Source organism: Arachis hypogaea, chromosome 6 (assembly GCF_003086295.3).
Source record: "Arachis hypogaea cultivar Tifrunner chromosome 6, arahy.Tifrunner.gnm2.J5K5, whole genome shotgun sequence".
Taxonomy (NCBI): Eukaryota; Viridiplantae; Streptophyta; class Magnoliopsida; order Fabales; family Fabaceae; genus Arachis; species Arachis hypogaea.
In genome coordinates this window covers 115,936,136-115,957,058 of record NC_092041.1, presented here as the reverse complement: position 1 = coordinate 115,957,058, position 20,923 = coordinate 115,936,136, and the positions used below count along the sequence as shown (strand labels likewise).

Here is a 20,923-nt window from a genome sequence, read left to right as displayed (position 1 = left end):
AAGTTAAGTTAACAAATAAGATAAAAAAAAAACAATAAATTTGAGAAAAATTTATAAGTAAAAATTATATACTAAAATTTTAGTTAAGGCAATTGAATAATTATTAGTTAATTATTTTTAGTTATTTAATAATATTTTTTATTCATACAATTTTAAACGTTAATAGGATTAATTTTATTCTAATATTTTATGAAAAAATCATTAAATTATATTATAGTTTTATCTTAAAGTCATCAGAATATATTTTTTAAGATAAACATTTATATTGGACCCAATGCATAAAAGACCAACACCCATCTATCATATTAAACTCGGCCCACATATATAGTATACAAATATAAAATTTGTATTGATTATATTAAACACTAAAACCAAACATTAATTAACCATGGCTACAGTATTAAGGGTCAGTTTAACTAAATTTTTTTAAATAAGTTCTTTAAACTTAAAAAATAAGAATTTTTATTAATAACTTTTAAATAAATTATTTTTTATTTGGAAAGCTATTATAAAAGTTTTTGTTTTAAAATTGTGTATTAAGAATCCGTTTAAAAATTTTAGAAGTATTTTTTTTTAATTTTTGACTTATAAAAAATAGTAGTATTAATGTCTAATGCAATTTTTAAAATTAAATTGCAACTTTCTAAAAAATTATTTAAAAACTTATAGAAAAATTAAAAAAAATGACTTCTTTCATAATACTTCTATTTTTAAAAATAGAAGAAGTCACATTTTTTAATTTTTTTAAAAATTTTTAAATAATTTTTTAAAATATTAAAAATTTATTTAAAAAATTATACTAAATACTGTTAATGTAACTTTTTATAAATAAATAAAAAAAAAAGTAACTTTTGGAATTTACAAACGGATAATTCTTACTGCTAACTTCTGCATCAACTGAACCACTGCAGCAAATGTCTCCTTTGAGTACTTATCTTTTGTAAAAACTTTAACTAAGAAAGGGACATGTGTCTTCTACACATGTAGAAGATCTTTTCTTTCTACACACTAGCAATGTCCAAAAAAAAAAAGAGAAGGACAAAATGGTCAACCATTGCTTTGAAGCTGATCGTTTTGGTTAACACAAATTCAAAGAAATGGCTCCATTCTTATCTATGCCCGAAAGAAATCGAACAGATTTTCGCTGTTAGAGTAAACGAGATGGGATTCCAGTCCCAACAAAAAATAAAGCTTCATCCGGGAGAAAGAAAGAGTCCTTCTTAGTTATGAAGTTAGGTTTGAGGCTTCAGCAAAACTGAGCTGTTCGAAACTTTCCATCGATTCCTCACATGGTCATTCTCAAGATCAGTTACTATTATTATTGTTATTATTTTTTCCCATGTCGATTTTTGTTCAGCCTGATTTGAGTTTTCTGCAACTGGGTATTATGCTCTCCATGTGTTCGATGAATTTTCTGAATGACACTTAGGATCTTATGCATGTTACTGAAATCTCTCACCATTAGACAGGTTATTATTATTATTATTATTTAGTGAATAAAAAATTATTTACTTCATCAGGTCACTATATAATCTGAAGAAGAGCTCAGAGTGGCAAATGGATTTTTATTCGACCGTGTTCATACTTGTTCATCCCAATGGATATGTAGAAGACACTGTAGATGGACCCTTTCAAAGTTCGGAGCCTTTGTTGATGAGCATTCATCGTCAAAAGTCTCTGCTTGAGTTGAAGAATCTGATATTGAGGAATATGGGTGAACTTGAAAGGAAGCAGATATCTCGAATGGCGTATAGGTTGCATGTTAAAATTGGTCCGCAAGCATCCGACAGTCAGGTTTTTTGGCTCAAGTCTGATCAAGACATTCAGTTGATGTTTGGTTACCATGACTCAAATTCTGAGTTGCGGTGCATAGAGTTGTATGTTAAAGTTGAAGACACGATTAGTTCAGCCAGTTCAAAAGCCAATCCGCAAGTTGTTCAATCGGAGAATAATGTTGGTAGAGGAGCAAAGAGAGTAAAATCACCAGTGACATCCCCAAGTTTTGCGTTCCCCATCCTTTTTGAAAATTCAGAAGCTGTTGATGGAAACAGAAGCAACATTTGTGCAAGCCCAGGTGAGTTCTCTCATTGTTGAATTGTTTATCAATCATTCCAGTTGTCAAGTGTTTTGTCAATTTTGCATATAGCAATTTGCCAAACCACATCCATAATACCATATCTTAGTAAGAGAGGGAAAAAATCTAGGAAGAAAAACTCAAGAATGTAGTGAACTCCAGTTTAATTAGATTGTCTCACATAGAATGAAATAGCTAATATTTATGTTTCAATTTGTCGATATTTATTCTTTTTTTTTTTAAATAAAATATACAATGTCCTTTACTCAGCCTCTTTGGTGCTGACTGCTGAAGGGGAGTGTTAATTATGCTCTTAATAATCTGCCAAGGCCACTTTCCTATTGTTTAAAATTTTGATTACTGTGCTTACTATGCACAATGTAGCCAGTAAAATTTTGTGGGCACAGGTGCTGATCTAGGGCATCCACCTCCGCCAAAAATGCAAAAAATGGTGGATGGCAAAGGGAAGCCAGTTGAAAATGGTGTGCTGCTCCCCGCCATCGAGGAGTCTGATGTGTACTCGAAACACTTTCAAGCCCAAGGTGTGTGCCCCAACTTAGAGCCACCCATCACCTCCAACTCTCAGATGGTGCTAGAAGGCCGAGTTAAGGAATTGGAGATCCGCCTTGAGTCAAAAGAAAACGAGAGAGCTGCCTTGGAGGAATTGAAGGTTACTTTAACCGCCAAGATTAGTAATATGGAAAACAAGCTGAAAGAGGCTGATAAGGAGAAGTCGCAGTTAAGGGAGAAGGAAACAGCATCAAAAAGGAGAATTGAGCAGTTGGAGGAAGAGGTCAAACATCTGGGATGTTGCGTCCCTGAAGCAAAGGAGAGAGCACACAGGAACATCATGGAGCAAGTGCATCATCTGGCTCCGGGTATCGACTTTTCGCGTGTTCACCCTGATTATCGAGTTGTCAATGGGGAGATTGTAAATCCTAACAAGGATAGTGTAAATAATCCTCCTTTATCACAGGATGTTGCTTCTCATAATGTAAATAACCCTCCTTTGCCACAGCATGTTGCTTCTCAAATTGTAAATAATCCTCCTTTATCACAAAAGCAGTCTCAAGATGAACGCCACCTACCACACCCTGTACAAGCTTCTCTTCAAAATTCTCAGACAGTTGGAATTCAAAATTTGGGAAAAGATCCTGTTCCTAATAATGAGGTAGCCAAAACACTTAATCCCAGCAGCGAATCTCAGCAGTATGCAAAGTTGCAGCAAATAAGTAATCAACAGGCTACAGTCAATGAGCAGCCAGGAGGCCAAATTAATCGTCAAAAACAGGTACCATTTGGCATGTTTCTACCTATCTTGATACCTCAACTTCCCAAAGACCAAGCCATGCAACTTCAAACTCTATTTAGTAAATTGAAGGTGGGTTTCTCTAAATAATCTCACTACCTGGTCCTTTGGTAGTGGGAACCTTGTCTCTTTTCTTTGCTAAAGTCAGTTTTGTGTTGATAGGATATGATCAACTTAGGAACAGATATCCCATGCTACTCACTTTCTGTTTTGTGCATTTATTGTGTGTTATAGAAAGACGAAATAGCAAAAGACAGTTTTGTGCGGCTTATGAAAGGTATTGTAGGGGGCCAGATGCTTAGATTAGCAATGGCAAAAATACAAGCACAGGTAGGTTGAGAACAAGTTTAATTCTTGTTATGGATGAGTTTTACAGGTCCCATGAAATATATATGTTGATATCATGCTAAGATTCATTGTTCTATTCAGCTGTTACAGATGAGGCCCAACCAAGGACCTGTGGAGCAGCAGCACCCTGTTCGGATGCCCACTGTTGGCTTAGGTGCAAGGCCCAACCAAGGACCTGTGGAGCAGCAGCACCCTGTTCGGATGCCCACTGTTGGCTTAGGTGCCAGGCAATTAAATGATCCGCATGCTTTAGCTCCGCTTCATCAGTGAAGTATGAATGCTGCTGCAGACCAATCTCATATGACTTATTCAGCTGTCCAAACTATGGAGAACAATGCTAGAAAATCTCAAGAATGGAAACTCAGGGTTTGCAACCGAGCCAGTTGGCATATTGCAATTCCAACACTGTTAATCAGGAAGCAGAAAGATGATCTCTTCACATACAGAGGCAATAAGCAGCCACAGCAGCAGTATCTACATTTCCCATCAGCATATGGTAGTAGTGGTGGTAATTATAAGCCTTTTTCAAGGCCAACAAGTAGTACTGCTTCATCTATCAGACCACCACCATATGAGTCACATATGAATCAATTTCCGCCTCAAAGCACTTATCCAAATCACTTAGGTGGGACAACACAAGGCTTCATTGGTATGCCAAAACTTGAATGGTAGAACACTTCCAATGATCCCAAGTGTCTGCCAGGTGAATCTGTTGCTCTGTTAAACAATCCATCATCCCAACAAACTCCAAATGCATGGCAACCACCATCAAACAAAGATCAAAATTCAGGGCTATTGTCATCTGGTTATGTAAAAAAGGAACTTAGTGAATTACCCACTGAGCAGCGACTGGCAGAATATTTCTAAAATGCATGGATTGTGTTCTGGTAATTCTGCACAAATTGAACCAGGAGGTGCCAATCAAGGAACTATAAAGGACGAATTCTCAAGGGGCGTTCCAGCATCCAGAAGTATGGCACCTACAACATCTACTGGCCTTAACGTCACTCATTTCTGCTTCCCCTTCTGGAATGGGTCAACTAGTTCCTACTGTCTCGTTTGAGAGTGATATACTTGATCTTGACTAATGCAGTGGCTTAACTTTTGTGGATTAAATACTGTCCAATTATGATTGTTAATATGCGGTATGCACCTGATACCTGTAGTACCAACGCTATATTAAATGTATATGTACATAATATGTGTTCTCTTAGTGATGATATTCAGTAATTAAATTGTTGATAGCTATGGTTTTTTTTTTGCTGTCCTTATTCATATTTCAATCTTCTTGTAAGTCAGTTCTAAGAAAACAGTCATTTCTGCTTCCTCTTTTATGTTATTTTATTTTTGGTTGTTTATTGAGTTCTTTTTTATATGAAATTAAGTATCCACGAGAAGATTAAAACAATTGTGATTTTTCTCCCCATGGGGAAGGTACGCTTAATACAACATTGAAGAACAGGATGTGTTAAGGACAAGAAGTCTAGAATTAAAGATAACTTATTGTTTTCCCCACTAAAACCCTTTTGATCTTTGGTTGACCATGATATTTTAGTTGTTTGTTTGGTTTAGTGTCTTAGTGAGCTGTGACTTGGGGGAGACGGCATTCTCTCGAAGTGGCAACTTACGGTGGAGCAAGCCAGGCAGAAACACGAAGGAGGGACAGACATGTCATCTGGTTTTCAACCAGCTAAAGATGTAAATCACAAATCTTGAGCATCTGGAAAAAGTTCAAAGGATAATCACAAAGGGGATATAAAAGGTTCTACTACTTCTGCAACTTCAGGTGAGTTTTCTTTTAAACTCTTTATCTGTCATTTCGGTTGTCAAATAACTTAACCACAAGATGCAAGTCAATGTCAGGTATAGTATTCACAAAACTGACATCCCTAAAACTATTAAGTTGTAGATGAAAATGCGGCGTTGTCGTTGAATTATATTATCTTGCATGGAGGGTGATAATTTAACCAGGTTATTGCTGTTTGATTGTTTGTCCAGATATTTGTGCTTTTGACTCTTCCAGACAGAGGCTGGCAGAAAACATGGGAGAAATGATTCCTTCTGACTCAAACTAAAATGGCCGGAAGCATCTCTGTCAAGGATGTAATTGCTGTGCTCGAAAGATAACCACGGATGTCGAAATTGTCGCTCATTCATGGCTTGTATACTAAAAACATCAACATGATGTTTGTGAACTTCTAATATTAAATTATGAATAATTTATCATGTAAAATTGTGAAAGTTTTAATTTCTAACTATTATGAATAATTTATCATGTAAAATTGTGAAAATTTTAATTTTATTAAGTTAGAAATGATTGAATTTATATATTTAAAATTATATGTAATTTTTTTAATAATTTTAATTAATATTTAATTAAACTGGTTGAATTTCGGTCAAATTCTGATTGAATCCCAGTCGAACCAATAAACTATTAAATCAATGACTTTACCGGTTTATTGACCAATTCGGTTCTCGCAATCTTGATATTTATTTTACTCTTTGAAACTTAAAAGTGTTGATTTGAATTTTGATTTATTTAAAAAAAAATCTACTAAGTCTTATAATAATGTCACTCTCTTTGTTTTTTGGCAGGACTTTTGTTTCATATTAGTGTAATATTGATATAGATAATTAAATATTATTGTAACAGCTACATTTTTTAATTTGTGAATAATATGATGTCTGAAATTGGATCATAAATTAAAGTTAAATTAAATTAATAAACATCAATTAATTCATATAAATTAACTTTTACAACTTATGTATAAAAAATTATTCATTAAATTAATTATTTATATAATATAAATTAAAATATAGGGATAAGTACTTTTTTCGTTTCCAAGGTCTGGAGTCAAAATCGATTTCGTCCCTAGCTTTTTTTTTTTTGTTAAAATCATCTTCAATGTTTAAAAACGCTTTAAAATCGTCATTTTCTATTTTTTTGGACCAAATTATCCTCATCATCATCATTCTCCTCTTCACCACCACCACTCCCTCACCCTTCCGGTAACCCCCACCCCCCCACCCCCTCACCACTCACCCCTCACCCTCCACTCCTCACCGCCTCCCCTCACCGCCTCACCTCACCCCCCACCCCTCACTGCCTCCCCCTCACCCCCTCACCTCATCCCCCACCCTCACCGTAACCCCCCCTCACCTCACCCCCCACCCTCACCGTATCCCCTCACCTCCCTCACCGTAACTCCCCCCTCCCACCCCTCACCCCACTCGGTCATCATCATCATCATCATCATCATCAGATTTCATCAACAACAACAAATTTCATAAAAAATTTAGAAGTTTAAATTTTACCAACAACAAATTTTATCAACAACAACAAATTTCATCAAAAACCACAGAAGAAGAAGAAAAGAATAAGAAGCAGCAGAAGGCAGAAAGCAAAAACAGAAAAACAGAGGCGGCGGGGGGCTGGACGCAGGGGCGACGGCGGGCTGGACGCGGGGCGGCCACGAGGGGCTGGACGCGGGGCGGCGGCGTGGGGCTGGACGCGGGGCGGCGGCGTGGGCTGGACGCGGGGCGGCGTGGGGCTGGACGCGGGGCGGCGGCGGAGGGCTGGACACGGGGCGACTGCGGGTTGGGGGTGATGGAGTGAGGGTGGGGGTGGGTGTAGGAGGAAAGGAAAATTGTGTGGGGGGGGTGGAGGAGAGAAACGAAGAGATCTGATGGGGGGTGAGGGTGGGGTTTTTTTTTTTTAATTTTTATTAATAGTTAAAGGTAATTTGGTCAAAAAAAATAGAAAAGGACGATTTTAAAGTATTTTTAAACGTTGAGGATGATTTTAACAAAAAAAAAAAGGCTAGGGACGAAATCGATTTTGAGCCTAGACTTTGGGGACGAAAAAAGTACTTATCCCTAAAATATAAAATATATATGGTTAAAATTAAAAGAGTAAATTAAGATTCTCAATCATTATTTAGTTGATACGCTTTAAAAATTAAGAATTATATCGATTTGTGAACACAGCTTTAGAGACTAAAACAAAAAATAATTTTTTTTTCTCAAATTGTTATTTTTCATTATACATTTCTTTTAGTACAAAAAAAAGAACATATAAAAAAGATGACGTAAGTTGAAAAATCGTACTCGTTAACGCAAGAACGAACCGAGAGAATCCGTTAAACTCGAAAAATATTATAAACCGATTAAACTCAACAAAAGAAGGAGGTCGATGCCATGCTTTTGTATCTTCTCTGTGTGAACGCCACTGTTCAATACTTCGCGCGTTTTGGTGTTGGTTCTTGTTGAACGGGATTCTCACTTCTCTCCTTTGATCCTTTTTCCCCTTTTCTCTATTTTCCCCTTTCTTTTTCTTTTCCCTATTTGGTTGTTATCTTACTCGCTATTAATACCCTATTATTAATTATCCCCGTTTTGGTTGTTCTATTTTACTCTTCCTTTTTCTTTTTCTTTTTCTATTCGGTAGCTAATACCCTATTTTACCATTAATTATCCCCATTCATTTTCCCCTTTGTTGCGTTTTTCAACTGGGTAGCTGCCCTACAGGTGTTTGATGAATTTACCCAGTGAAACATAAATAGAGCGAGAGATTATACTGTATGTTCGAATAACTCTTAAACTTCTGTTGGGTAATCAGAGTTGGGATTGGAATTGCCATTGCCATGGATCCTTCTATTATGAAGCTCCTCGAAGATGACGAGGTTTTTCCCCGCTTTTTACCTATGGTTTTCTTTTGTTATTTATTTGTTTGGGGTGTTGCTGAACCACTATGTCTGGATGTGTACTTCACAGGATGAAACAATGCATTCAGGGGTGGATGTTGAAGCCTTCCAAGCTGCACTAAACAGAGACATAGGAGGATCTGCTTCCACTTCTGGTTCAGACCCAGGTACCCCAACTATGCTTTTTAATGTGTAATGTTTTTCTGAGTTGAAATAGTTAAATTCTCTCTGGTTTGTTTGTTTTTGATCGCTTGTTATGCCATTTGAATACACGGCTGCATAAACAGTGTTTAGACTTTAGACTATTGTTTATGAGCTTGTTTGGTCGAGATTTTGGTCAGATTGCAATCAAAATAATTGATTTTGAAAGAGTTGTTTTATGGTTGGGGATGGTGTTAGAAAAGTGAGTTTGGATTAATTATTCTGAGCGATAAAAGGAAAATCTATTATAAGGAGATAAATGTTTGACTATACTCTAGTGTTCATAAATGGGAAGGATCTACACAAATCCTTTAAAATCTGGCTGTAATGTAAGTGCTGTAATTTATCTAAGGGACAATGTATCCCCTAGCCAAAATGATGATGATGATGATGATGATGATGATGATGATAATGATGATGATTATTATTATTATTATTATTATTATTATTATTATTATCACGTACTTTTCCCCAAGGTGTTATTTCTGATTTTTGGTATCTAGAAACAATAGTAGAGGTACCACATTTAAAAGATCTCTTGAAGCGGAGATCAAGGAATGTAGTTGAACAAACTAAAAAGTTTCATCAACACAGTGGTAGTGGACAACATCTTTGAGAACTTAGATGATCTTAATTATTTAGCAGAATACAATCAAATAAATGTAGCACAATGACCTCTAACTCCAAGTATCAAATTTGACCAGTAGAGGTTGCAAAGCTTTGGTTGATATTTTCGCAAATGAAATATATTTTTCTAAATGAATTTCTGTACTAATATCTGTATTTTCAGATGTTAGTTTTCTTGTTTGTTTTTATTTTTCTTTTAATTGATTGTTGAGTCGTGTGATTTTTTATATTTGCTTGGTAATTTATGAATTGCATATGCTTTGTGCTTCTATACTCTCTGCAGTTTTGTCTCAAGGAAGCAACAGTACATTCACTCAGTCAATGCCACAGTGGCCAACTCCTAGCCATGAAAACCAAACCCAAGTTCAAAATCAAGAGCCTGAAACTGCACAGCAACGAGAGCAACCTTCATCTGAGGTGGAGCAAAAGCAACATGGATCTCTTGCTGAGCAAGTACAGCATGTTGCTTCCCAGGACGTAAATAATCCTCCTTTACCACAGCATGTTGCTTCCTCGGACGTAAATAATCCTCCTCTACCACAGCATGTTGGTTCTCAGAGTGTAAATAATCCTCCTTTGCCACAGCATGTTGGTTCCCAGAATGTAAATAATCCTCCTTTGCCGCAGCATGTTGCTTCTCAGACTGTAAGTAATCCTGCTTTATCACAAAAGCAGACTCAAGATGAAGGTCACCAACCACAGCCTGTACAAGCTTCTCTTCAAAATTCTCAGACAGTTGGAATTCAAAATTTGGGAAAAGATCCTGTTCCTAATAATGAGGTAGCCAAAACACTTAATCCCAGCAGCGAATCTCAGCAGTATGCGAAGTTGCAGCAAATAAGTAATCAACAGGCTACAGTCAATGAGCAGCCAGGAGGCCAAATTAATCGTCAAAAACAGGTACCATTTGGCATGTTGCTACCTATCTTGATACCTCAACTTCCCAAAGACCGAGCCATGCAACTTCAAACTCTATTTAGTAAATTGAAGGTGGGTTTCTCAAAATAATCTCACTATCTGGTCCTTTGGTAGTGGGAACCTTGTCTCTTTTCTTTGCTATAGTCAATTTTGTGTTGATAGGATATGATCAACTTAGGAACAGATATCCCATGCTACTCACTTTCTGTTTTGTGAATTTATTGTTTGTGTTATAGAAAGACGAAATAGCAAAAGACAGTTTTGTGCGGCTTATGAAAGGTATTGTAGGGGACCAGATGCTTAGATTAGCATTGAACAAAGTACAAGCTCAGCTACAAGCACAGGTAGGTTGAGAACAAGTTTAATATATATATATATATATCATGCCAAGATTCATTGTTCTTTTCTAATGTTATAGACGAGACCCAACCAAGGACCTGTGGGGCAGCAGCAACCTGTTCGGATGCCCACTGTTGGCTTAGGTGCAAGACAATTAAATGATCCCCATGCTTTAGCTCAGCTTCATCAGAGAAGTATGAATGCAGCTGCAGACCAATCTCGTATGACTTCTTCAGCTGTCCAAACTATGGAGAACAATGCTAGAAAATCTCAGGAATTGGATGCTAGAATGGAAACTCAGGGTTTGCAACCGAGCCAGTTGTCATCTTCCAATTCCATCAGTGTTAGTCAGGAAGCAGAAAGATCATCTGTTCATGTACACGGGCTTAATAAGCAGCCGCAGCCGCAGCCACAGCCTCAGCATCTACATTTCCCATCAGCATATGGCAGTAGTGGTGGTAATTATAGGCCTTTTTCAGGGCCAGCTAGTAGTTCTGCTTCATCTATCAGACCACCACCACATGAGTCACATATGAGTCAAATTCCACATCAAAGCACTGGTCCCAATCACTTAGGTGGGGCAACACAAGGCTTCATTGCTATGCCAAAACTTGAACAGCAGAACTCTTTGAATGATCCCAAGAGGCTGCCGGGTGGCTCTGTTGCTCTATTAAACAATCCGGCATCCCAGCAAACTCCAAATGCATGGCAACCACCATCAAACAAAGATCAAAGTTCAGGCTTCTTGTCATCTGGTTCTTATGTCAAAAAGGAACCTAGCGACATGCCCACTGAGCAGCAACATAGGCAGAATATTTCTAAAATCCATGCACTGCCTTCAGCTAATTCTGCACAAATCGAACAGGCAAGTGCCAATCAAGGAACTGTAAAGGATGAGTTCTCAAGGGGCCTTCCAGTATCCACAAGTATGGCACCTACAACATCTACTGGCTTGACATTACTCAATTCTGCTTCCCCTTCTGGAATGGCCCAACTAGATCCTAGTGTCTCAGTAAGTTTCCAAGTGATATACTTGATCTTGTCTAATATAGTGGCTAAAGTATTGTGGATCAAATATTGTCCAAATGTGATTGTTTTGATACATGGTATGCACCTGTCGTACAGTACCGATGTTTATATTAGATGTATATATACAAAATATTTGTTCTTTTATAGATGCATATTCAAGAGTTAAATTGTCTATAGCTTATGATTTATTTTCTGTCCTTATAACTTTATGAATCTTGTTGTAATTCAGTTTTAAGAAACAAGCATTTTTTTTTGTTTCTCCTTCCTCTTTTATTTTATTTTTTTTTATTCTTGGTAGTTTATTGAGGGTTTTTTGTTTTTGGTGGCATAGACCACAATGCTTTTAGTTTGGATTAGTATGCTGCAAACTTGGTTATTTTCATTAGTTACATGCTAGGAGTAGTGCTTTGAAACATTTTGATTATTTTACCCTATGCATTTATTGAGATGCCTCTGATGCTATTTATGTATTTAAGTTGCAGTGAAGAATAACAAGCATATAATGAAAAGCGTGCTTATTTTACCTTTCATGTCCTGCACTTTTTACCTTTAATTTTTTGAAACAATCTGCTATTGGGGCATAATATGAACTTCAAATTTGCTTTTCCAATTTCACTTTTTTGGGTAAATGCAAATTATCATTTTGTACGCACCCACTATTTAATAATATATTCAAACTTCATGCATAACTCTGACTCTTTGCCCCACTCTATTTTGTGTTTGATCAGTTAAGCACCCAGGTGCCATCAAACACTTCTGGAATTACTGTGAGGGCACCTGTGAAAAAGCCTTCTGTTGGCCAGAAGAAACCACTTGAAGCACTTGGTTCCTCACCTCCTCCTCCAAGGTGATCTGTCTTATTTGCCTGCAGCATGCTTCACTCTTGGAATTGTTCTTTCTTTTCTAAGTTCTAACTCATTTTGATGCATGCATCTTGTGCTCATATCCTCCAGTAAGAAGCAAAAGGGATCTGGGGGGGGATCCGTTGAACAAAGCATTGACCAGCTTAATGATGTCACTGCTGTTAGTGGAGTCGATTTGAGGGTACAATTCTGTGTTATGTTGAACTAAGCTTGATAGCTCAATGATAAGGGATGTCTACTCTCATTTCAAAATCTAAGGCCATTTTTTGCATCTTTTACAGGAAGAGGAAGAGCAGTTATTTTCAGGCCCCAAGGAGGACAGTCGGGTTTCAGAAGCAACTCGAAGAGCTGTGCAAGAAGAAGAGGAAAGGCTGATTTTGCAGAAAATTCCACTCCAGAAAAAATTGTTTGAGATTAGTAAGTGTCTTTTTCATATGTTATCTCCATATATTTTAATTTTTCCTTTTGAGCTTATCTGGATACAAACTAGCCACACCAGGCCTTACAGACAGTTGTTTTGTGTTATTACTGTCAGTGTTTAAGTATGGCTTGAAGGGTGTGAGCAATGATGTGGAGAGATGCTTGTCACTGGTGAGATTCAACCAAGATTTCAATTTTCATAACAGTAGGTTTGCATGTAATCTTACTTATTCAAACTGAGTTTTCAGTGTGTGGAGGAAAGAATGCGTGGACTGATAAGTAACCTGATTAGAATGTCAAAACAGGTTAGTTGTTCTCTACCTGCTTGCAGGAATATTCTCTCATAATTCAATAAAATTTCTTACTTTCAAGAATTTTCCTACCAGCGGGTTGATTTTGAGAAGACAAGACATCGGACTGTTGTCACCTCAGATGTTCAGCAGCAAATCATGACAATAAATAGGAAAGTAAGAGAGGAGTGGGAGAAAAGACAGGCAGAAGCAGAGAAGCTTCGGAAACAAAATGACGTGAGTATTTTGCACTTATCAGCATTTGAAACCTGTGCCTGTTTCTTAATTTCAGTCCATTTTAAAATATAGGGTGATGGTAATGCTGGAGCTGATGGTGACAAGGACAAGGACGAGGGTCGTAATAAATCATCAAAGGTTTTTTTTTTAATCCCATTCTTATATTTCTCCATTATCTACATGGAAACTCTTTTCATTAATATTTAGTAAGCTGCAGGTGAACAAGGAAGAGGATGACAAGATGAGGACAAATGCAGCAAATGTTGCTGCCCGTGCTGCTGTTGGGGGAGACGACATGCTCTCAAAGTGGCAACTTATGGCCGAGCAAGCCAGGCAGAAACGTGAAGGCGTGACGGACACGTCATCTGGTTCTCAACCAGCTAAAGATGCAAGTCGCAAATCTTCAGCATCTGGAAAAAGTACTAAGGATAATCACGAAGGGGATAAAAAAGGTTCTACTAATTTTGCAACTTCAGGTGAGTTTTCTTTTAAGCTGTTTTTTCTGTCATTTCAGTTGTCAAATAATTCAACCACAAGATGGATGTAAACTTTAGATATAGTATTCAGTATTCACCAAACTGACATCCATAAAACTATATCTTAAGTTGTGGATGAAAATGTGGCTTTGTTGTTGGATTGAACTCTAATAGAATTATATTATCTTGCATGGAATGTGATAACTAATCTTGTTTGATAGTCCATTAATTTTGTGGTTGAAATTGTTGTAGCAAACATTATTGCTGTTTGATTGTTTGTCCTATATTATTTTTAAATAATTCTGTTTGCTCTATTGACTCTTCCAAACAGGGGCTATCAGAAAACATGGGAGAAATAATTCCCTTTTGACTCAAACTAAGATTGCCCGAAGCATCTCTGTCAAGGATGTAATTGCTGTGCTCGAAAGAGAGCCACAGATGTCGAAATCGTCGCTCATTCATCGCTTGTACGAGAAGATTCATTCTGATGCTCAACCTGAGTGAAGTAGAATTACAGAGGGAGGTGATCTTGAACTTTTACCACTGATTTTCTTATCATCTTATGCTTACCAGCAGAAATCAAAAGGTCTCCTCAAAGGTGTGTTTAATTTTGCATATTTATCAGTACTAATTTGGATTTTAGAGCAGTTAAACATAAGTTTGGCATCCATCCTCTTGGCTTGGTCTCTGGGAAAAGAATGTTAAAAGAAAAATATATTTTGGTTAGGAGTTATAGTATTTTGATATATGAAGTAATTTATGTGTTTATTTTAAAAATGAGTTTGTCAATATTAAACAAGTAATCTGAATTTCAAGTTTCAACACAATTAAACACGCAATGTAACTTGTTTTCTTGAGAATATTCAACTTGTTCTTTTCTTCACGGGAGCTCCTACGCATTACGTATTTGTTTCACCCTTTATGTAACGGCCGCTATGGATGACCTTTTTGGGGCATTTTATATGAACTCCATACTCCTTTTAAGATTGAGAAAAGAAAAGTATCTGTTTAGAATTTTAGATAATATTAATCTTGGGTAATGCTAGGTAAACAAAAAAAAAACAGCCAAAATTTGTTTTATTTAGTATTAATTAATTGTCGCAACAATTAATGAATGCTAAATAAGGTAAGTTATGACTGTTTTTGGCTGATTTTCTTTGGTTACCAAATATTTTCGATTAATCTTTGACTATTTTTTTTTTCTAAAAGTAAAGCAAAATCAAAGTGAAACGAATATTATGCTTAACACAATTCAATTTTTCGTTATTAATGCATATATAATCATCAACAATATGGAATAATTCATGAAGGCAGCAAACATACCAAACCAGGATGTTTATTTGCTTAATATAAATGTTGGACCACAACCTAAAAACATATATAAAACATGGAATAAAATAAAATTCATACATGAGCTAGTATGCAACATTGGTCAGATAAGGATGATGAGTGTGTCAACCTGGTCCTTCACCCATTTTTCCGCCACAATGGGACCACGCTCCTAACACAGCACACCTTTTCCAAACTCAAAAAGTTACAAAATACAAAATTATAGTAACTTTATGTATAAAAAAACTCCAAACTTATTTCTCATGATAATGAATTAATGATATAAAATCCTTTTTAAAAGGATTTATTGCCAAAAGTAAATTTTCAACAATCGTATGATTAATCAAATAACAAATAGTGATGACTAAAATCAATGATAATAATTTCCTTCACTGTCATAATGATATAATAAATCTCTTTTATAGTGTCAACTTATTTTAATTAAATTATTTTTAAATTGCTGAGTATTTAAAAAGTTCACTTATTCTATACATGTGAAAATACTATATTTTTATAATTCATAAAAATTATATTTCACTATTTTATAAGATTTGAAATTTAACCTCTTTTTTTACTATATAAAATATCTATTTGAATAATACTACACATCTAAATTTTTTTAACCAAATCCAACTAGTTGGTTTAACATAACAAAAATCAGTTATAGTTAGCATTATTTTAAGTCTTGTTATTTAACTTAATTAAACTTGGTTCATAAAAAGATTTAGATGCGTAAGATTATCTTATTTATTTTAACTAATTTCGAATGAGTACTGCTAGGGAGCTCCTGGGCCACTTATCCAAAAAGCTTACTCTTGACCTTTCGAATATAAAATTCTAATACCATGTTATGAAACCACTCATCCCAAAAGTATAACCTGATAGAACAATGTAACACTAATGGTCATATCTCTGATAATTTCTAAACCTCTATTATACACATTATACGCTTAGGCCATTAACTCCCTATACTTTCTCATTTCGAATTAGTTATCGCTACACATTGTACTAGAATATATTAATACACTAGTTATAGTAAAAACAATATTATTAATGAAAACAACATCAAAATGAAAATAAATAAATAAATAAAAATGTATCCCATTATTAGAAGGGGGAAGACAGGCAAAGCATAAAGTTGAAAAAAACCGCAGAATATGCTTTTCTCTGCTCATCAAATTATCCTTTTCCTCTCTTCCTTCACCGCTTTTCTTCCTTTCTTCTTCTTCTTCTTCTTCCAAACATTCTCTCTCTAATCACACTTTCTTATTCTAATCCCTATTCTTAACCTCTTACTTCTCCATTATCATCGATCAAAATTCAGCGTAAACTTGTTCGTTTGTTAGTTAGTTAGTTATGGAGCTTGTAACTGCAAGCGATCTTTTTGTAACCGCTTCCTTAGCGCTGCTTCTCTCTCTTCTTGTTGCCAAGCTTGTTTCCATGGCCATGGCTTCTGATCCTAACACTCACAATTCACATCATCGACAACAACAACAAACCCTTGTGACTCTGCAGCAGGAACGGTTAACGGTTCAGAAGCCTCATAGTGAGAGAAAGGTGGAGTTTCTGAGTCCAATTCAGATTTCGACTGTCGAAACAGCTCGGAACAGGGAAGAAGAGTCTAAGGTTGAAATTGAGTCCAGAGTTGTTGATTTTGAAGTTGAAGCCTTATCAACCATTGCTGAGTTGAGCGAGGAACACGTGGCGGCGGAGGCGGCAGAAGAAGAAGAAGGAGAGGTCATTGAGACCAATGGCGACAGTGAAGAATTTGATCCTCGTGAAGCAGTTGAGGATTCTATGGAACAGAGTAAAACAGAACCAGTGGAGGATTTTGAAGAACAGAAAGAAACAGAACCTGTGAAAGATTCTGAAGAGCAAAGAGGAACAGAGGATTGTGAGGAGCAGAGAGAAGAAGAATGCTTGCAAGTTTGTGAAGAACAGAGAGAAACAGAGTGTTGTGAAGAAAAGAAAGGTTGTTCCGAAGATTGTGAAGAACAGAGGAAAACAGAGGGAATCACGGTTGAACCGTTCAACGATGAAGACGACCATGATGATGATGGTTGGGAAGGGATTGAAAGGAGTGAATTGGAGAAGGAGTTCATATCGGCTTCCGAATTCGTGGTTGGTGGAGGTGGTAATGGTTTAGGAAGTGATGTGCTAATGGAGTTGTATGGTCTTCACAAAATTGCAACAGAGGGTCCTTGTCATGAACCTCAACCAATGCCTCTCAAGCTCAATGCACGTGCAAAGTGGTATCAATTTTAATTTAATAAAAAACTTTCTCCCTAACTATTGCACTTGTTTGGAATGTATGAGTGTTTGGTTGGTTTGTTAGTTTGATTTGCCTAACTTGCATTGCCTTGCTTTGTTTGGTTACTCCATGTGGGATGATTTTGTTTTGCTTTTAATTAGAGTTGCATTTGCAAAGTGTATACTGTCCTTCTCTAAAATGGATCATTGCCAAACGTTTCATAAATATGTTGGCTTTATTTAGATGGAGATCTAAGCAATTTTTAGAAGTTTACATGACACCTTCATCCACTATTATTTTTGAATAAGCGCATTAGCACTTGATTCAAGAAGTGACATAATAAGGTTATAGGTTGGAATCTGTGGGTGAGGTTAGAAAATGTTATTGGCTTAATCATAGCTGCTTAACTTAGTAGAATGTCCCCCTTAAAATTTCTTTAGGTACAATCTCCTTTAGCCTTTTAAGGGTTAAGTAGTGCTGTTGTAAGAAAGTAATCAACTGGGGGAGTGAACCAAAAATTGGGCAAATTATAAGGGAATATCTAAAAGTGACTCCTAGATTATACAAGAGGAAATAAAGTTGTTTCACAGGATTTGGCTCCTTCGAGAATAAAGTGCAGCTCCTGAACCATTGATAAGAAAATCAACAGTTTTAGATTATATGAGTAGTTATAAATGTATTTTTTTTATCTTATTAAATCAGAAAACTGTTGATTTTCTCATCCATGATTCAAATAGTATAATTTATCTCTAAAGCACACCATGCATTTAGCGGAGCCAAATCCATGTTTAGAACACTCAAGCCAGGCAAATGAACATAAAATGAACACGTAAAAGGCCGTGCTGTACAAGTTACACGGTGTAGCTTGATTGCTAGTTATAATAACAGGGTTGAGAGCTGCTTTGTATGAGTAATCGAAAGTAGTGATTACATTGTGCAAGGAATGCTTGGCAAAAGCTGGGAAACATGACTCCGGATGCTGCAATGGAGAAGTATATCAGCGTTCTTTCGGATAAAGCTCTCGGGTGGATCAAAGATACTTCGGATGTGAGTTTGTGCTGTTAAGGCAAATTTTTCTTAAGAGTTATCTTTAGTGAAGTGACATCATGAACATTAGAGAACTTGATGTTAACTATTTATAACAGGGAACGATTGAACTTGAACCAAAAGGGTCAGAGGTTTCTGAGTTTGCTGTTCCTGAATCGAGCACATCTTTGTCTCATCCACAAATGACCATAAATGAAAGGTACTCAATAGTATACAGTCCATTTATACAGTGTCAACAAAAGATGCTTAATTTCTAAGTACTTTGGTTATCACACTAACATCCAATCAAGTGGTGCCACCTAAACAAAAATGGTTTCTTTTGAGGTAGCAGAAGTCAGCTGTTTTTGTCTACATGGTTGCATCGGATTGGATATCATATCAATGTAGAAGAGTATTTTAAAGAAGTCTCGAAATGAAAAAAGAAAAAGAAAGCTCAAATTGATCCTGGAAAGATATATGAGATGTCAAATTAGTTCTCCACTTTGGATTGAGTTAGTCCTTCTTTGATAAAATAATCATCAATTTACGATCAAAATCATGTTTGGTTATAAGTTGGAGAAAGAGAACTAGATGTTTATTATAAACATTGATGAACTAAATTGATGGCCAAATCTTAGGAGGACTATATTACTATTGTCTATACCTCTAATTAGAGTATGTGTTATTACAGGGAACTTGAACAAGAATCTGGTGCCCAAGATCATAGCACACCTGCAGAGACAGAGAAGAACAATGTAAGTTTGTAAAACCATTAGATATTAACTTATTTCGGAAGATATTATTTAATGATTGAATCCTAATTAAGATCTCTGGTGGTGTTGTTCAGTCTTAATAAGTAGCTAAGCTAAGAGATTGCACTATAGAAAAGCATGCTACGAAATTGTTATAAGGAACTTTAACATTGGGAAACATATCATTAATCTTGTAAATTTGGGATTGTTCTCTAGAGCAATCATTCTACCTTTGTTTGATTTAATTATATCAGTTTCCAACTCTTCTAACATTCCTTGATATGAAATTATGTGACACTCCGTTTCTTTGTAATTTATAAGATGTATTTTATAAACATAACTTTAGGAAAAATCAAAGTTACCCAATGAAAATTTATATCTATTGGACTGCTTAACGCTCTCAATCTTCATAACTAAATTAAAAACATCAACATAAGACAAAGCAGGTATGTCTGCATTTGAAAATAAATTTGATGTTCCTGTTTAAGAATTTTCCATTCTATATTAATCATCTTTTACCTGATTTCATGCATAGATTTATTTCAGCAACTAGAATTCTCAAGTATATATGCAAGCTAGCTTAGCATGGAAATTTTCAGGTTAAGAAATGATGGAACCTTTCTGCTCAAATCTCATGCCATATGGCATTTTCCAACATTTATCTCTGCAAAACGAAGACTGATTCCAAGATTGGAAGTTTGTTTTGAAGTGATGCAAGATTCTTGGGGTGTTTGCTTTCTCATTTGTTCCTTAAGGCGTGTGCTGAAAATGAAGTATTGTTAAATTGGAAGTGTTAATACACATTGTAAATAAATAAATGCATGTATATATGAATTAGTAGTATATCATCTCAGTCCTATGGCAATTACACGTAAATAGTATGCTCCTTATTGCAATAACTAAGGTTGACCAATTCAGTTTAATTTAATTAAGGTGCCTATTCCTATTCTACCTTTGTTTAAATTTTTCATTAATTAATGTGAAATATCCAGCTTCAAAACAAGTGTTACATTTACTCTTATGATTTTCAATTTTTATGTGAAATGAAAATTACCAAAACAAGGTGAAATTAATTCTACCAAATACTGTTGTAATATTACTAGCGATCTGGTACAAAGTGTGCCAAATTCTTACGTATGTTTTTTATCTTCTCGCAATATGTAATGTAATACATTTTTTCGACATGTTCAAATTTCAAGGTATTTATATTGAAGTGATTAACTGGCATCTCAATGAAATTTTTTTAACAATAAGATAACTTTTTAATTAAAACTGTTTATTGAAGGTCATTTTTTTTAGGGCTGTCTTATATGTTGTTTTAGGATTGCATATATATATATATACAAGGTTATTCCATTTTTCTTTTTAATTAATGATTTAAATTATCAGTATCTACATTTTTAATATTCTCATGATATGGAATAATTTTTTTTATAATAAGATAATTTTTATAGATTTATCTTGTTTGTTTGTAGCTACTATAAATACTGATATAAATCAACTGCTCTTGCTGCCAACAACAAGAAGGTTTATTAATTAAAGAGGATTTTCAATGTATAAAAGTATCTTAATGGTTTTGTTTTTAAATTAGCCTGATTATTTTTGTATATATATTAATTAAAAACAAAAAAATACTTTCTTGAAAGAATGAAAATAGAAATGAAGTTGCTTTTTTTTTTTTCCACATAATATAGATCACGTACAACTGAATTTATTGGCAATTACAGAAAT

General features: G+C 35.4%; 3 protein-coding genes across 8 annotated transcripts; all 3 read left to right on the top strand.

Moving 5' to 3' along the window:
• Positions 1–957: 957 nt before the first annotated feature.
• Positions 958–6,071, top strand: LOC112756056 (uncharacterized). Of its 5 annotated transcripts, XR_003814612.2 has the most exons (7): positions 958–1,292; positions 1,521–2,074; positions 2,482–3,455; positions 3,618–3,713; positions 3,813–4,876; positions 5,304–5,517; positions 5,730–6,071. XR_003814612.2 is itself a non-coding variant. In XM_029293546.2 (5 exons), the coding sequence occupies exons 2-5, from the start codon at positions 1,558–1,560 to the stop codon at positions 3,999–4,001; spliced, it is 1,686 nt and encodes a 561-aa protein (XP_029149379.1). In that variant the 5' UTR covers positions 958–1,292; positions 1,521–1,557; the 3' UTR covers positions 4,002–4,979. The 5 variants fall into 5 exon arrangements, 4 of the variants coding, with proteins under 4 accessions (XP_029149379.1, XP_025660250.1, XP_029149375.1 ...); XM_029293546.2 differs by lacking the exons at positions 5,304–5,517; positions 5,730–6,071 and having other exon boundaries at positions 2,482–3,365; positions 3,813–4,979; XM_025804465.3 differs by lacking the exons at positions 5,304–5,517; positions 5,730–6,071 and having other exon boundaries at positions 3,813–4,979.
• Positions 6,072–7,436: 1,365 nt separating this feature from the next.
• LOC112756055 (transcription initiation factor TFIID subunit 4b) lies at positions 7,437–14,694 on the top strand. 2 transcript variants are annotated; one of them, XR_011862761.1, is made up of 14 exons: positions 7,437–8,413; positions 8,505–8,601; positions 9,546–10,252; positions 10,417–10,524; positions 10,599–11,531; positions 12,277–12,395; positions 12,502–12,592; positions 12,693–12,828; positions 12,947–13,002; positions 13,080–13,136; positions 13,218–13,358; positions 13,431–13,496; positions 13,566–13,834; positions 14,166–14,694. XR_011862761.1 is itself a non-coding variant. In XM_025804460.3 (14 exons), the coding sequence occupies exons 1-14, from the start codon at positions 8,375–8,377 to the stop codon at positions 14,336–14,338; spliced, it is 2,982 nt and encodes a 993-aa protein (XP_025660245.1). In that variant the 5' UTR covers positions 7,437–8,374; the 3' UTR covers positions 14,339–14,694. The 2 variants fall into 2 exon arrangements, 1 of the variants encoding a protein (XP_025660245.1); XM_025804460.3 differs by having other exon boundaries at positions 13,576–13,834.
• A 1,570-nt stretch (positions 14,695–16,264) lies between these two features.
• On the top strand, positions 16,265–20,141 carry LOC112756054 (uncharacterized). The gene is made up of 5 exons (XM_025804459.2): positions 16,265–17,415; positions 18,356–18,461; positions 18,560–18,660; positions 19,132–19,195; positions 19,792–20,141. Exons 1-5 carry the CDS (start codon positions 16,520–16,522, stop codon positions 19,801–19,803), a joined length of 1,179 nt encoding a protein of 392 aa, XP_025660244.1. The 5' UTR covers positions 16,265–16,519; the 3' UTR covers positions 19,804–20,141.
• Positions 20,142–20,923: the final 782 nt, after the last annotated feature.

Excerpts from the sequence above, each read along its gene's own strand:
- LOC112756056 (XM_025804465.3), top strand. The coding sequence starts at position 1,558 with ATGGATTTTTATTCGACCGTGTTCATACTTGTTCATCCCAATGGATAT. Across the intron at positions 2,075-2,481 it reads CAACATTTGTGCAAGCCCAG|GTGCTGATCTAGGGCATCCA; the intron begins GTGAGTTCTCTC and ends TTGTGGGCACAG. Across the intron at positions 3,714-3,812 it reads TGGCAAAAATACAAGCACAG|CTGTTACAGATGAGGCCCAA; the intron begins GTAGGTTGAGAA and ends TGTTCTATTCAG.
- LOC112756054 (XM_025804459.2), top strand. The coding sequence starts at position 16,520 with ATGGAGCTTGTAACTGCAAGCGATCTTTTTGTAACCGCTTCCTTAGCG. Across the intron at positions 18,462-18,559 it reads GGATCAAAGATACTTCGGAT|GGAACGATTGAACTTGAACC; the intron begins GTGAGTTTGTGC and ends TATTTATAACAG. Across the intron at positions 18,661-19,131 it reads CAAATGACCATAAATGAAAG|GGAACTTGAACAAGAATCTG; the intron begins GTACTCAATAGT and ends GTGTTATTACAG.
- LOC112756055 (XM_025804460.3), top strand. The coding sequence starts at position 8,375 with ATGGATCCTTCTATTATGAAGCTCCTCGAAGATGACGAG. Across the intron at positions 10,253-10,416 it reads CTCTATTTAGTAAATTGAAG|AAAGACGAAATAGCAAAAGA; the intron begins GTGGGTTTCTCA and ends TTTGTGTTATAG. Across the intron at positions 13,835-14,165 it reads TACTAATTTTGCAACTTCAG|GGGCTATCAGAAAACATGGG; the intron begins GTGAGTTTTCTT and ends TCTTCCAAACAG.